General features: G+C 42.5%; 1 protein-coding gene across 1 annotated transcript in view; it reads right to left on the bottom strand.

Moving 5' to 3' along the window:
* The window catches only part of GTF2E1 (general transcription factor IIE subunit 1), a gene marked incomplete at its 5' end in the record, with an annotated part of 9,992 nt that extends 5,889 nt beyond the window's left edge, over positions 1-4,103 (bottom strand). Inside the window, one exon of the mRNA XM_010162562.1 lies at positions 3,902-4,103. Coding sequence (XP_010160864.1) covers positions 3,902-4,103 — 202 coding nt within the window. The remainder of the gene's footprint in view (positions 1-3,901) is intronic.
* Between the last annotated feature and the right edge of the window lie 7,640 nt (positions 4,104-11,743).

Below are 11,743 nucleotides of genomic sequence, written 5' to 3'. Positions count from 1 at the left end.
GATCCGATGGAAAGAGGACATCAGGTGGAGTATTTTCTGCACAGCGATGGCAATAAGCCTAAAATACTCTCTCTGGCCTGTGTTGCTACATAGGCACTGATCAGGGAAAGCAGCTGAATGGAAACTCTCTGCTCTCCAGGTGGGGAAAGCCAAATGTGACTGTTCCTCTACTTCAAAATCGTATTTCATCTTCTCAGAGAAACACATCCACTGCAGACCGCATCCACCTTCAGCCATCTAATTTCAGTCATCTGACTGCCAGTGGTACCTAAGCCTTTTCACAGGTAACAGACCTGACCAGACTCCTCCTCTTCTCCAGAGCAAATCCATCACAGATACTCACAGTGTCCCTGCTCTGCTGCCAGCTGAGCTGCCAGAAGCTATCAGTCAGCACGGTTCAGTCACTGCTATCTACCCAATGACCTCTCCTCCAACTGAGAAGCTTAAAATAAGGTTGCAGTTGGAGAAGACCTGAGCAAGATGCAATTTTTTTAATGCAGCAAGGACTTAACAACTGCTTGATGAGCTAATTCTGCTTGATTTTTAGGGGTAAACAGTAAGGGGAAAAAGAGGTAGGTGATCCTCTCTATTCCCCAGATAAGAAGAATTGGTGTGTTCAGCCACAGTTTGGATTGAGGGCGACTCACAGACTCCCAACAGTGAGTTTACTGGGATCTGTTTGCAAAATACTTCACAGCATCCATGTTAGCATGTGTCACACACTAACCAGTTCTCTCCTGCAGCTAGCCCTGCTAGGAGAGCTTCACAGCAGCCTTGGATTTTGGGGCAGAAGAGTCACGCACATGTAGAGCTTACATAACCTCAGGAACCACAGAGAGACCTTCTTCCCAACACGTTATTTCAAGTGTTGGTACCTTTCAGCTCTCCAAAACAGGCGTGTGTTCTGTGAAAAGCACCACTCTGCTTCCCACACAATAAAAATCTCTAACTAGCGTTTCCCTGACGATTTTATATAATCCACTTTCCTCACAAGATACACAATGCAGCTCTCCCTCAAGCTCTCCCTCCCCACAACTGCAGCATGATGGCTAAATACTGAGTAATGCCAGGAACTGCCTAATAATACTTTTGCACAGAGGTCCCCCTAAGTGTGCCTAAAATGGACTTTTCTCCTACGTGGTATCATTTAGCAGTAGAACACTTATTCCATGACATCAGGAACATTTCAAAAATGAAACTAGCAACTCTAAGAGAAACACTATAAATTATTTTAAACCATCTACTGCAACGTCCCACACTTAGATGGAACCAACTAGACGCTTTTTACCTACTTTTGGACCCTGGTGAGCTTCACAAACGTGACTCGATTTACTTCTTTGTTTGTGGAAATGCATCTGCAGCAACACTGTTGGTAGGATTCAGCAACCCCTGAAGACTACGTGACCGGATGAATACTCCTTACTGCCAGAAGAGATCTTACTGTTCAGCAACCTTGTTCCAAAATACAGGATTAAACATCATGGATCAGGCACCGGCAAAAGGCCAGATGTGTGAGCTGCCTTCCGGCCAGCACAGAGCAGATGAAGGGAGTGTACTCTTGAATCTCTTCTCCATCTTGCAGATCCGAGATCTACTTTCCCCCACCTTAGTTTAGACTTTGCATGGCCAGCCTGCAACCAGGAATTGCTCAGATGGTGGCAGCTTGGTGGCCTAGATGTGCCTACATTTGCTCTGTTACCCATCAGTTGTTTTACCGTGATGGAAATCCCTTAATGAGTGGTTAGCTGCCTTTAAAGGTGACATAAATAATCCTTGACATAGCTGAGGTATGGCCCACAGAAACCACACTGTGCAATGGGGAAACAACTTGAAATTTTCATCTCAATCCTGCCTAGACTATTAAGAAAAGGTCTGGCATAATAAGGATAACTCTTTCTGCGCTGCGTTTGAAATAAAGCACTTTTTCACTTAGCTGCTATTAAGAGCTTCAACTTCACAGCAGACAACCCGTGGTCCTTGATAGCATGACCACAAAAAAATAATTCTGAGAAGATTTTTGTTATATAAATCGTGCTATTTTGACATAACAAAATGGAGAGGCTATTAAAATCCATCTGTTTTAGAAAACCACAGAGAAGGGCTTAGGTAAAGCAGGTTTCTTTCAAAACCTGTGGGGCTAATTCATACCCTGCCAAGATTAAGAAAATTACCGGCCTCCTAGAAAGATATAAATGAAGATCTACCCAGTTTCCTACGGCAGGTAAATGACAGTTATGCAACATCAGTGTGGTCGCTTAGAGCTGTAACTCTCCTGAAAACACACAAAGTTGTCTGTGTCGGTGCAAAGAGAAGATGCAGGCACTTTGTGACCTTTCTGTTTGTTTCAGAATCATCAAATGTCAGTTTTGTCAATGATTTCAGACACTCAAGACTCCATAAAAATGGAGAGAACAAATAACCTAGAGTTTTGCACTTTTAAAAATAATCTCACAGCAGCGCTTTCATACAATTAGCTGCTTCGAATTAATAAGAGATAATAAATAATTAAATCATTGTATGGGCTGAAGCACTTGTGTTCAAGTAAGCATTTAAAAAGTCGCCTATTTATTTTGTCATTCCTAGCATAGAGTAATTAATCATTTACAATGTTTTTTAAGTATTTAAGAGTCAAGTAAGTGGGTGCTGCTATTTAATCACGGGACTGCACCAGGTTTCTGCTGTGATAATTTCCTGTGCACAGAAGGGGAAGACCAAGAAATCACTCTCTTTTTGGTGTTGTTACCCCAGTTCTACTACTCAAACTATAGAAAAGCATTTTTAAAGCAAAGTCTAGTGATTCCGCATAAGGCTGAAGCATAAAGGCTTCAAAGACGCCCCATATCACCAAAGACATGTTAAAAAATCTCTTCCACTCTCTACATTGCTCCTGTTTTTCTATCAGAATGATGAGGAAAATTAGCTACCTTCTTGGCTAGAAAAAGACTACGAATAGACAAAGAAATTTTTATTATATTAATTAGAAACTGTCTAGCATGAATATACAAGGAACACTTAACTCAAGGTTAGCCTGAGAGAAAAAAAAATCACCGTGCTTGCTCTCCCATTAAATAAAGTCAAGCACCCCAAGGCACTGTGGGAATGCTTCCCCTCATGATACATCTTTTTTTTTTCCCCCGTGTGTTTAATTAATTTTTTTTAAACACAGAGAAGTGCGTCACATTTCACCACAGCTGACAAAACTGACAGCTCCCCACATCTTTTTGCATTATTTAAACATCATCTGTTTTTGTACAGCTAGGAATGTTCTGAAAGAAAGTGTCATTTCCCATGGGTAGGAACACAGTTTTTGACTATGGTCTCCTCCCAAAAAGAAGAGGTGTGTAACAAGTAGGAGAAAATCAGAAGGAAAAAATACCCTTATTAAGAGTAATGTCTTCGAACTAGAATCTTGTTATATGTGGATTTGAAACACAAATTGTAGAATGCAGACAGCTTAGTTTCAAAAGCTGGGTAGAAGCAAAAGGAATAGATGAAAGATAAGGGTTTGAGAGAAAGAAGACAGTGTAGATGGCACCTTCAGGTCTTTGCCAAAGGGTTGCAGTTTGCATTTCGTAAATAGTGGGGCAAGGGCTTGGTGTACACACCAGTGTTTGCTGCACAGCAAGTAGGTAATTCAAGTACTCCACCCCACCCCACAGAAAACTACATGCAGGAGGCTGGCCAGAAGGAATAGTCATCTGCCTTGTTATGGGTATGGCCCTTTGTCTCCTTATAAACCACACATTCCTTGGGGAATCTGCCAGTTGCTTGCATAGTTGGTGCTGAACAAGTAAGTCCTTAATGCAGCCAAAGGCCACACAAGGTTTGGGAAAGCCTCACAGAGCAGATGAACACACTAGAAGGAAGCAACACAGCGAGAGAAGACTGGTCCCGTTCCCACCTCTGCTTCAGGGCAGGAATCTCTGTGGGCTCTGGCTCGAGGATTTCATAGGCTAAGTTAACATCTTCCGTCTCACGAAGCAGCGCATAGATGGGTTCAATCTGCTCATTAAATCTTGCCACGAGTGTCCTTGCATCCTTTTTGGGCATTGCCGACTCATCTTCTTCCACTTCAGTCTCACAGAAAGTACAGCGGAAAGTTCCTAAAACGAAAAAAGTTGCTAAGTATTGGAAGGAAAGCAGCAGGCCTGGCTCCTTATCCCGCCTCTGAACAGCAGTGCTTTGCTGTTCTCTTAGCTTGACGCTCAATAGCTTTTCTCCCCCTGACAATCCCTTCCCACACACAGTGTACCTGGTTATTATTTAAGCAGACAACAAAGCAAGCGTTTCGATGCCATCCAGTGATACCCAGTGGGTACTGTTTCTCGCTCTGAAAAGCCCAGATGGGCTGCGGTACCTCTACTGAGACATCTCCTTATCTCACTCCCTCTTTTTGGCTGCACATCTGAAATGTCAGCTACAACCTGGCTGTGACAAAAAGCTTCACAATATACTCTTAGGAGTTCAAATATCATCTGTTTCAGGTGCTTGCACTGGTATCTATCTCCCAGGCCACATGAACAGACTGCTTTCACAACCAAACAAGGTGTAGTTTTACACTGCACCAACCACTCTGCAGGAACTGCTAGTATAACCATTTCCACTCTGCAAGTAATGCAAAAAAGATGGCTTCTCCTTCTGTTTCAGGGCCAAAACATGCAAAATGGTCACTACTGCAGAGCAGCAAATGCAAAAACTTAGCCCACCTAACCCCCATATTAACTCCCTGAAATGAAGAATGGCAAGGTAAGAATTGTATGAATGGCAATTAAGGATAAGCTTGTTTTACAGAGCTCATCAGGCTCTAGAAAAACGGGTCACGCATAAAGGCAACTGAAAGGGTTGCATGGCAATGCAGTTACAAAAAACTTACAGAACTCCTGCACAGCAGGCTTTTCAGTTTCATCACTCCATCTGCGAGTAGGACCCTTAGGGCAGTACACACTCAGTAGGACCTTACCATATGGTTGACTATGAGGGGAGCAGCACAGTGTAATGATTTATCCTTAAAAGTGCTGGACTGAGAATGAACCTCTGCCTCCTCAGAACACTTATATCCAGAGCGATGCTCACAAGCTTCTCCATCTCTCTTGTCCCTGTGTGATTTTTTTTATTTATTCATTCTGGGACACCTATACACAGCATCATCTCTCAACACCCCATTGAAGAAAGAAAAAGATCTTTTTACTAATAGGGAGCCTGATGATAGGTCATATCAGGGAAATGATAAGCTGATGTCCAAAAATCAGAATTAGGAGCAGTACTGAAGCCTGCTATTTTTTAAGTATTATCACCAATGCTGTGTACAAACACAGTCAAAAGAATGGGGCACGATGTTAACGAGACAGGCTGGCAAGCCAGGGCTTCTGGTATCTTGTTTTGCTGCTGATGCAGACTTGCTAGTCTTGTCACTTCATTTTTCAGTGCACCTCTTTCTCTGCCTGTAAGACAGTGATAAAAACAGACCTAACTTCTTCACTGATGGCTGTGAGGGCTAGACAATGCTCGCACGCTTCTGGGAAAACACACAAAAGCACTGTTTATGACAGGAGGTGGGTCTGCAGCCTCTCTCAGTCCATAGAGATGCAGTTTTCTACCTCAGCACCATCTGAAGCAGTTTTTGCTCATCGTTACTCATAAATTAATGTGAGTGTGTTGTATATGTGGCCTGTAGTATGTGTACATTTCCTGCAATAAACTCTCTCTTTAGAAAGTTTGTCTGATCTACATGTAAAAGCTAGAGCAGTGTCCTGGTTTTTAGCTGAGACAGAGCTGGGTTTCTTTTTAGTAGCCAGAATAGCACTGTGTTGTGGTTTCAGCCTGGGATTTGTTAGGAGAACAACATTGATAACACACCAATGTTTTCATTTGTCACTGGAAGTTGAAGGGCTTTGTGGTTTGTTAGTCTAAAAGTGCAAGATCATGGTGGGGGGGGGCGAGGAATATTTAAATTAATAAGCTAAACTGGCATTTCGATATGCCAATGGGATATTCCATATCATATAACAGCATGTTCAGTGTTTTAGTGAGGGTCTCTCCCCCTCTTGCTCTCTCTGGCTTTCCCTCGGGCTCTCACTATTCCAGAATTGCAGTTGCAGGATTGTTGCTCCCCCGGGATCGTTAGCCAAGAATGGGCTGGGCTTGGTCAGTGGGTGGTGAGCAATTGCACTGTGCATCACTCATTTGCATACATTATTACTATTATTATTATCACCATCATTATTATTTTAATACCATTATTATTTTATCTTTTTTTCCAATTGTTAAATTATTCTTATCTCAACCTCCTTACCCTTGCCCCCCCAGTTCTCTCCCCTGTCCCCTAGGGGGTTGGGGGGTGCAGTGAGTGAGTGGCTGTGGTTGGGTGCCAAGTGCCAGCCAAGGGAAACCAGCACGAGCACCCAGTAACAGCAGTGTGCAAAGTAAAGGATAAATGGATAAAATGCTCTTCTCTCCCATTCAAGCATGAAACTGCTTATTTTTTCAGGCTGTAAAAATTGCCCCTACTGATTCAAAAACTGTACATTATATAAGCTGTCAGCTCGGCAAAAACTGAAGCCAAAGTTTGGTTTCTTTATCCCACATCTGAGGCTATTGATGTGACAAATTGGCAAACAAGTTGAATCAATTTAAAATAATTAGCACATCTCAGTTCCCATAATGGACCAAGTGAACAAACACAGGTTAATGAGGAAAACTCTCTTCTTACTCCCCCCCCTCCCCAAATGTCCTGTTTCATGTTCCTGAGACATCTCAGACTTTTCACGCTTCCATTTGTGAACCTCAGGAGTATTTACAAAAGATTAAGATCATAGGGAGAATGGTTCCAATTCAGAGTACCAAAAAATCAGAGAGCAAATACAGCTCTAATGAAACAGAACTCCTAAAGGTACAATGGATTTGCTGCAACTTCCACCCCTCAGGGTTCTTAATAAGCAAAAAAAAAAAAAGTTAATAGATGAATTATGTAAAGAATCTGGGAATGAGTGAAATGACAAGCTTCCTCCATTAATATGCTGATTTTTTCCGAGGTAATGCAGCCTTTCACAAGAGGCATATGTGATTAGAGAACTGGGAAGTTGCTTTGCCATGGCAGATGGCATTTATATGTTGCAAACCTCTTTTGTTAGAATTTAGGAGGTCACAAAATGTCACCAGAGCTTTTATGACATGGCACATCACATCAGCAGTGACACACATTCCTTACAGATATGAATTGCATGTGACAAACATGAAGTGGAAGCCATCCAAAGGCTGAGAACGGCAAAGTTTCCACTTCAATAATGTATTTCTTCCTTCAAGCCCCTTACACAACTGATGGTTTTCCATTCAAATATGCTGCATAAACCAGAACAAGTAGATATCCTGGAGTGAACAGACATGAGGCTTTCCTGCATCTTGGAAACGCTAACAGAGAGCGCATACATCCCCCTCCTTTCCACATATGCTCAGGCACTCAACAGACCTCTCTGGCTGCACATTAAAAACTAGCCATCTGAAAGACATCTCCTCATCTGCTCCCAGGTTCTCCAGAGCAGATACACTGGTAACCTGGCTCCCCAAGGCATGCTAAGATTAAAGTAGCTCAAGCTCTGAAGTACAGGGCCAGAATATTTAGAGATTATTCCTAATGACTTGATTTCACTTCAGAGAAGGAAAAGGTCAACAGCTTATATGCGATGCACTCACAATGTCCAAGTGTGCATGCTGCATCTGCTGTAATTAACACATTTAATTGGCTACAGCCTCCTGAGACTGAGCCCAGGTCCTGCTCACACCCTTCTCAAAGGGTTCAAGCCTCATCTCCAAAGTGTCTCTCCCAACAAAGTGTCTTCCTTTCACTCTGTCCATTGGGATGCTGCCCCAGACTCTCACTACACTTACAAACTACTTCATTTTCAACCTAAATTTATTCCCATTCATTTCAAACCTATTTACTGTTGTGCCAAAAACTGTACCTCATCAGCTCAGCTAGTTTCCATCTTGCTGTTAATCCTTCAGGTATTTTTACAAACTGCAGTCTTACTCATCCCTCCACCTTCATTTTGCAAGGTTCATAAGCCACACCTTTTTCTCTGCCTTTTAAAACTGGCCACCCATTCCACTGACCACACTAGCAGCCTCAGTGGGCACTTTCCCCAGTTTGCTCTCATCTTTCTGCTATCAAGCTGAAAGTACATACAAGTGTCCAGCTGAGTTCTCCCAAAAGCCCAACAGCATTAGTGCTTCCCTGATAGCCACTGAGACCTTTTAAGATCACAGTGTAACAGCTCATGAAAGTGCTGCTTCAATTATCACAAGACCTAGCAATGCTCCCAGATGTTTCTTCCTCCTTTGTAGCTCCAGTTGATGAGCTCCACGTTTATAGGAGACATTTGCATTAGATGCTAGGTGCATGACACCGTACTTTACACCATAATCTTTCAGCTCCTTTTTATTCTTCTAGCCTTTATCCTCATCCAGTTCTTTATTCTTGACTGCCTCACAAAACATTAAGCTAATTTATTTTCAAAATCTCCCACAACCTTCTTTTAGAAGTAGCATTAATACCATTACACAGAGAGTGAGCTCACACACAGATGGTACAATTTCAGAAGTATCTGCTGATTTGAGCAGTACTTGATTTGAGATGCCCAAGAAATGCTTTTCTGAAATTTCTCTTTCAGAAAAGAGCCTGCAGTATTTTTACTGATCTTCTTCCAGGCTCTAGAACTGGGCATCTCAAACAAGGTACAGCAGCTAATGATAGCCGTTGAAAAGTTTAGCTCAAAATGACTAGTCCAAGACCACACAGAAGCTCAGCTGGCCTGGAGGATCAGACCATGTTCCTGTGGTTACTACAGCCATTTTTTAAAAGTAATTCCCTGACTCACATTGCATGTTTTTCCTTCTTCAGCAGCAAACGAGAAGAGTGCGTTATATGCGCACAGCTCATCTCTGCTACTGAGCAAAGCATACATTTTGTGGAGGAAAAAAATTATGTGGTAGAGAAAAAGTTACAAGATGTATAAGCAACTTTAATTTCAGCACTCTCGAACCCTGAGTGCTTCACTTGATGTTAAAAAGAGAGTACTGAGAAAGGACAGGAATTTCCTAGGTTCCTACTAACAGGAAGCCAGACAAACGCCTCCTGCCATGCGATGTGCCCACAGCCAGATGGATAATCTGCCGACCTGGAGCCCTCAGTTCTGCACAGGCCTCCGCCATTTCACTGAGTGAAATAACCGAGAAGATCCCAACCTGCCAGTGCTGAGCAGGGCGGCTGCAGGGGAAGCAGGATGCCTTGCCAGCTTGCTTCCTGGCAACAAAGGGAGGATGAGAAGGAAACACCTTGGGTCCTGCTCTAGCTTCTCAGAAGAGATGTGCTTTGTGAGAACCTGCTACCCTAACTGCTAACCCCAAGCCTGAGGTTTCCTACCCAGCTCTTCCTGTCTGCTCCCATCCCAGTTCCTGGCTTTTCCCTGCTCTGATGGTCCTGTTCTCCTTGCTGGCAAGTCCTAGTCTATCTAGTCCTGCTTTCTCAGCCTGGGCTTCTCTCACTTCTCAGACCTCCCCGTCCAACCTTCTTTTCCGAGGCTGCTTTTTCCAGTCTCAGCCTCTCCCCACTCCTGTGGCTCTCTGCCCCACGCTCTTTGACCAGCCACTTTGCTTCTTCATTTGAGCCCCAGTCATCAGACTAATTTCTTGTTTTAAAGACAGAAAGATTAAAGATTTTTTCACAGTGCAACAATATAGCACAGCCAAAGAATATATATTTCCCCAATCTCCTCTTCCATTTTCTCATCATCCCATTCTTCAAAACATCCAAACTGGTTTTTGATTAAATTTTCCTAAGCAATTTAAACTTAGTTGGATTCATAGAACAGAAAAACTCAACATAAAGTTAAGAGTTAGACAAAGTTTTGAATAGAATAAAAAACACAGAGCAATTCCTACGCCCGCCCTCTGCAAACGATCTAAGCTCATGTAATGGAAATACTTAGCAACCTAAGTAATAGGCACTGCTGCCAGTACAAATTATAATTAACTTTCTTTCATTTCTCATTGATTTTAAAGATTTAGAGGACTGTTTATGCCAGCACCTAAAGGCATTTCTCTCCTGAATCATTAAAGGCACAAGTAGTAGTCCAAGTGGCTACAACAGACCTGGATCATTAGTTACCATAACATAATCTGCATTAGGATATTAAGGATACTCACCTACTAGAAGTAGCAACCTGAGGGGTTAAATTGAAGCAAAGAGAGTTTGAATGACTTTAATGGACCGAGTTAGTAACAGAGCTGACTATTAAAACAGTTGTTTGTTAACTGAATTAATGATAATGAAGATTGGACTGTAGAAGCTGTCAATCTTTAGTGACTCCCAGACTTAAAACAGACTTCTCAGCACTCATTAAACTGTCCTTACACCTCAACCACAAAGCAACCCAATGGGAAACGTGCACCTGCCCCACAGAAAGATGAGTCTCCTGAAGATGTTACCAGGTAGCCTTCCCTAGCTCCATCTCTTTTTTCTCCCCATATTGGAGACCTATAGTCCCAAGTAAATTTGTATTCACATTTGACTTCCAAAATTCAGTTGTTTTAGGCAAAAAGTAGAGAAACCCACCAATAAAATCTGTCTCCTGAGCACCACAGCAATACTATTCTTTCTTGCAAGTAATTCAGTGTTTCTACACATGCCTTAAAAGAGCCAATTACAGAGCACAGTGTGTTACATAAAATGGAATGCCACATCTCATCTTTCTGAGACAGGTTTCATGGTCCACTGGATCTCAAGCTCTTGAGGACACAGCCCAGGGCTGACTGCAGTACTCTATCTTGAAACATGACACAAAGTGTATGTTATACCAGTTTTCTTTCGGGATAGTCCAGAGCAGATGCTGTTGTCAAGTTTCTTATGTCACAAGAACAAACACTGGACCACGCGTAGGAAATGTCAGCTTTTTGGGAAGATTTGCTAACCCCACTTTTGGAATAAAACATCCAGCTTTCCCCTTGAAACCCCAAATGCATCAAGCTTCATCCCAACAGTCTGAAAAGGTTCACTGCGGCTGCAGCTTGAAGCTGAAGACACAACACCCCTGCCAACGGCACTGCAAACAAATCGTGACGCTCGCCAGATGAGGCCTGAGCAGATGTGAATGTGGACTGCTAAATACAGCGTCCTACCCCCAAAACTGTCTGTCAGCTCTCCTCCTAACAGGCTAAGAAAGCACAGCATCTCCTCTATGCCCCTCTTCCTTTCCAGAAGAGGTACTACCGGGTACAGACAATTAGGATTATGGGCAGGAAGGATAGTGACAACCAATACTAAAGGCTGCCTGCTGCATCCTATTATCCTAGCCTAGACTGAAATTTGCTAAAACATCTTTTACGTCACAATTCTGCCTCAGATGAGTGAGGAAGCGTGTAGAGTGTGCATTTATAAAATGTCAAGCACAGCAGTTCAGCTAGAAATGGGGCTAGGAACAAACAATGTAACTAATACCGTTATCTGAAAAGAGATGTTAATCTCTTTATGAATTTTTGGGCAGTATCTGAATTCCTAAGAAAGTTGTGTTATCTACTGTTTACAAATGGGATCAAGACCCCAAAATGAAGGCAAAAAAGTAAATTCCTTTTAATTTTATATGCACCAATTCTAGATCCAGTTTCTCCCAGGTCTGTACCTATTCTAGCATAAATCCTACTGAGTCAACAGCTAAGAGGTGGATACTTCTCAGTATCAGACCACAAGGTT

This window comes from Antrostomus carolinensis, unplaced genomic scaffold (assembly GCF_000700745.2).
Source record: "Antrostomus carolinensis isolate BGI_N321 unplaced genomic scaffold, ASM70074v2 scaffold2542, whole genome shotgun sequence".
Lineage (NCBI taxonomy): Eukaryota > Metazoa > Chordata > Aves > Caprimulgiformes > Caprimulgidae > Antrostomus > Antrostomus carolinensis.
Note: the sequence above shows the minus strand (reverse complement) of the source record. Positions and strands in the feature narration are given on the sequence as shown.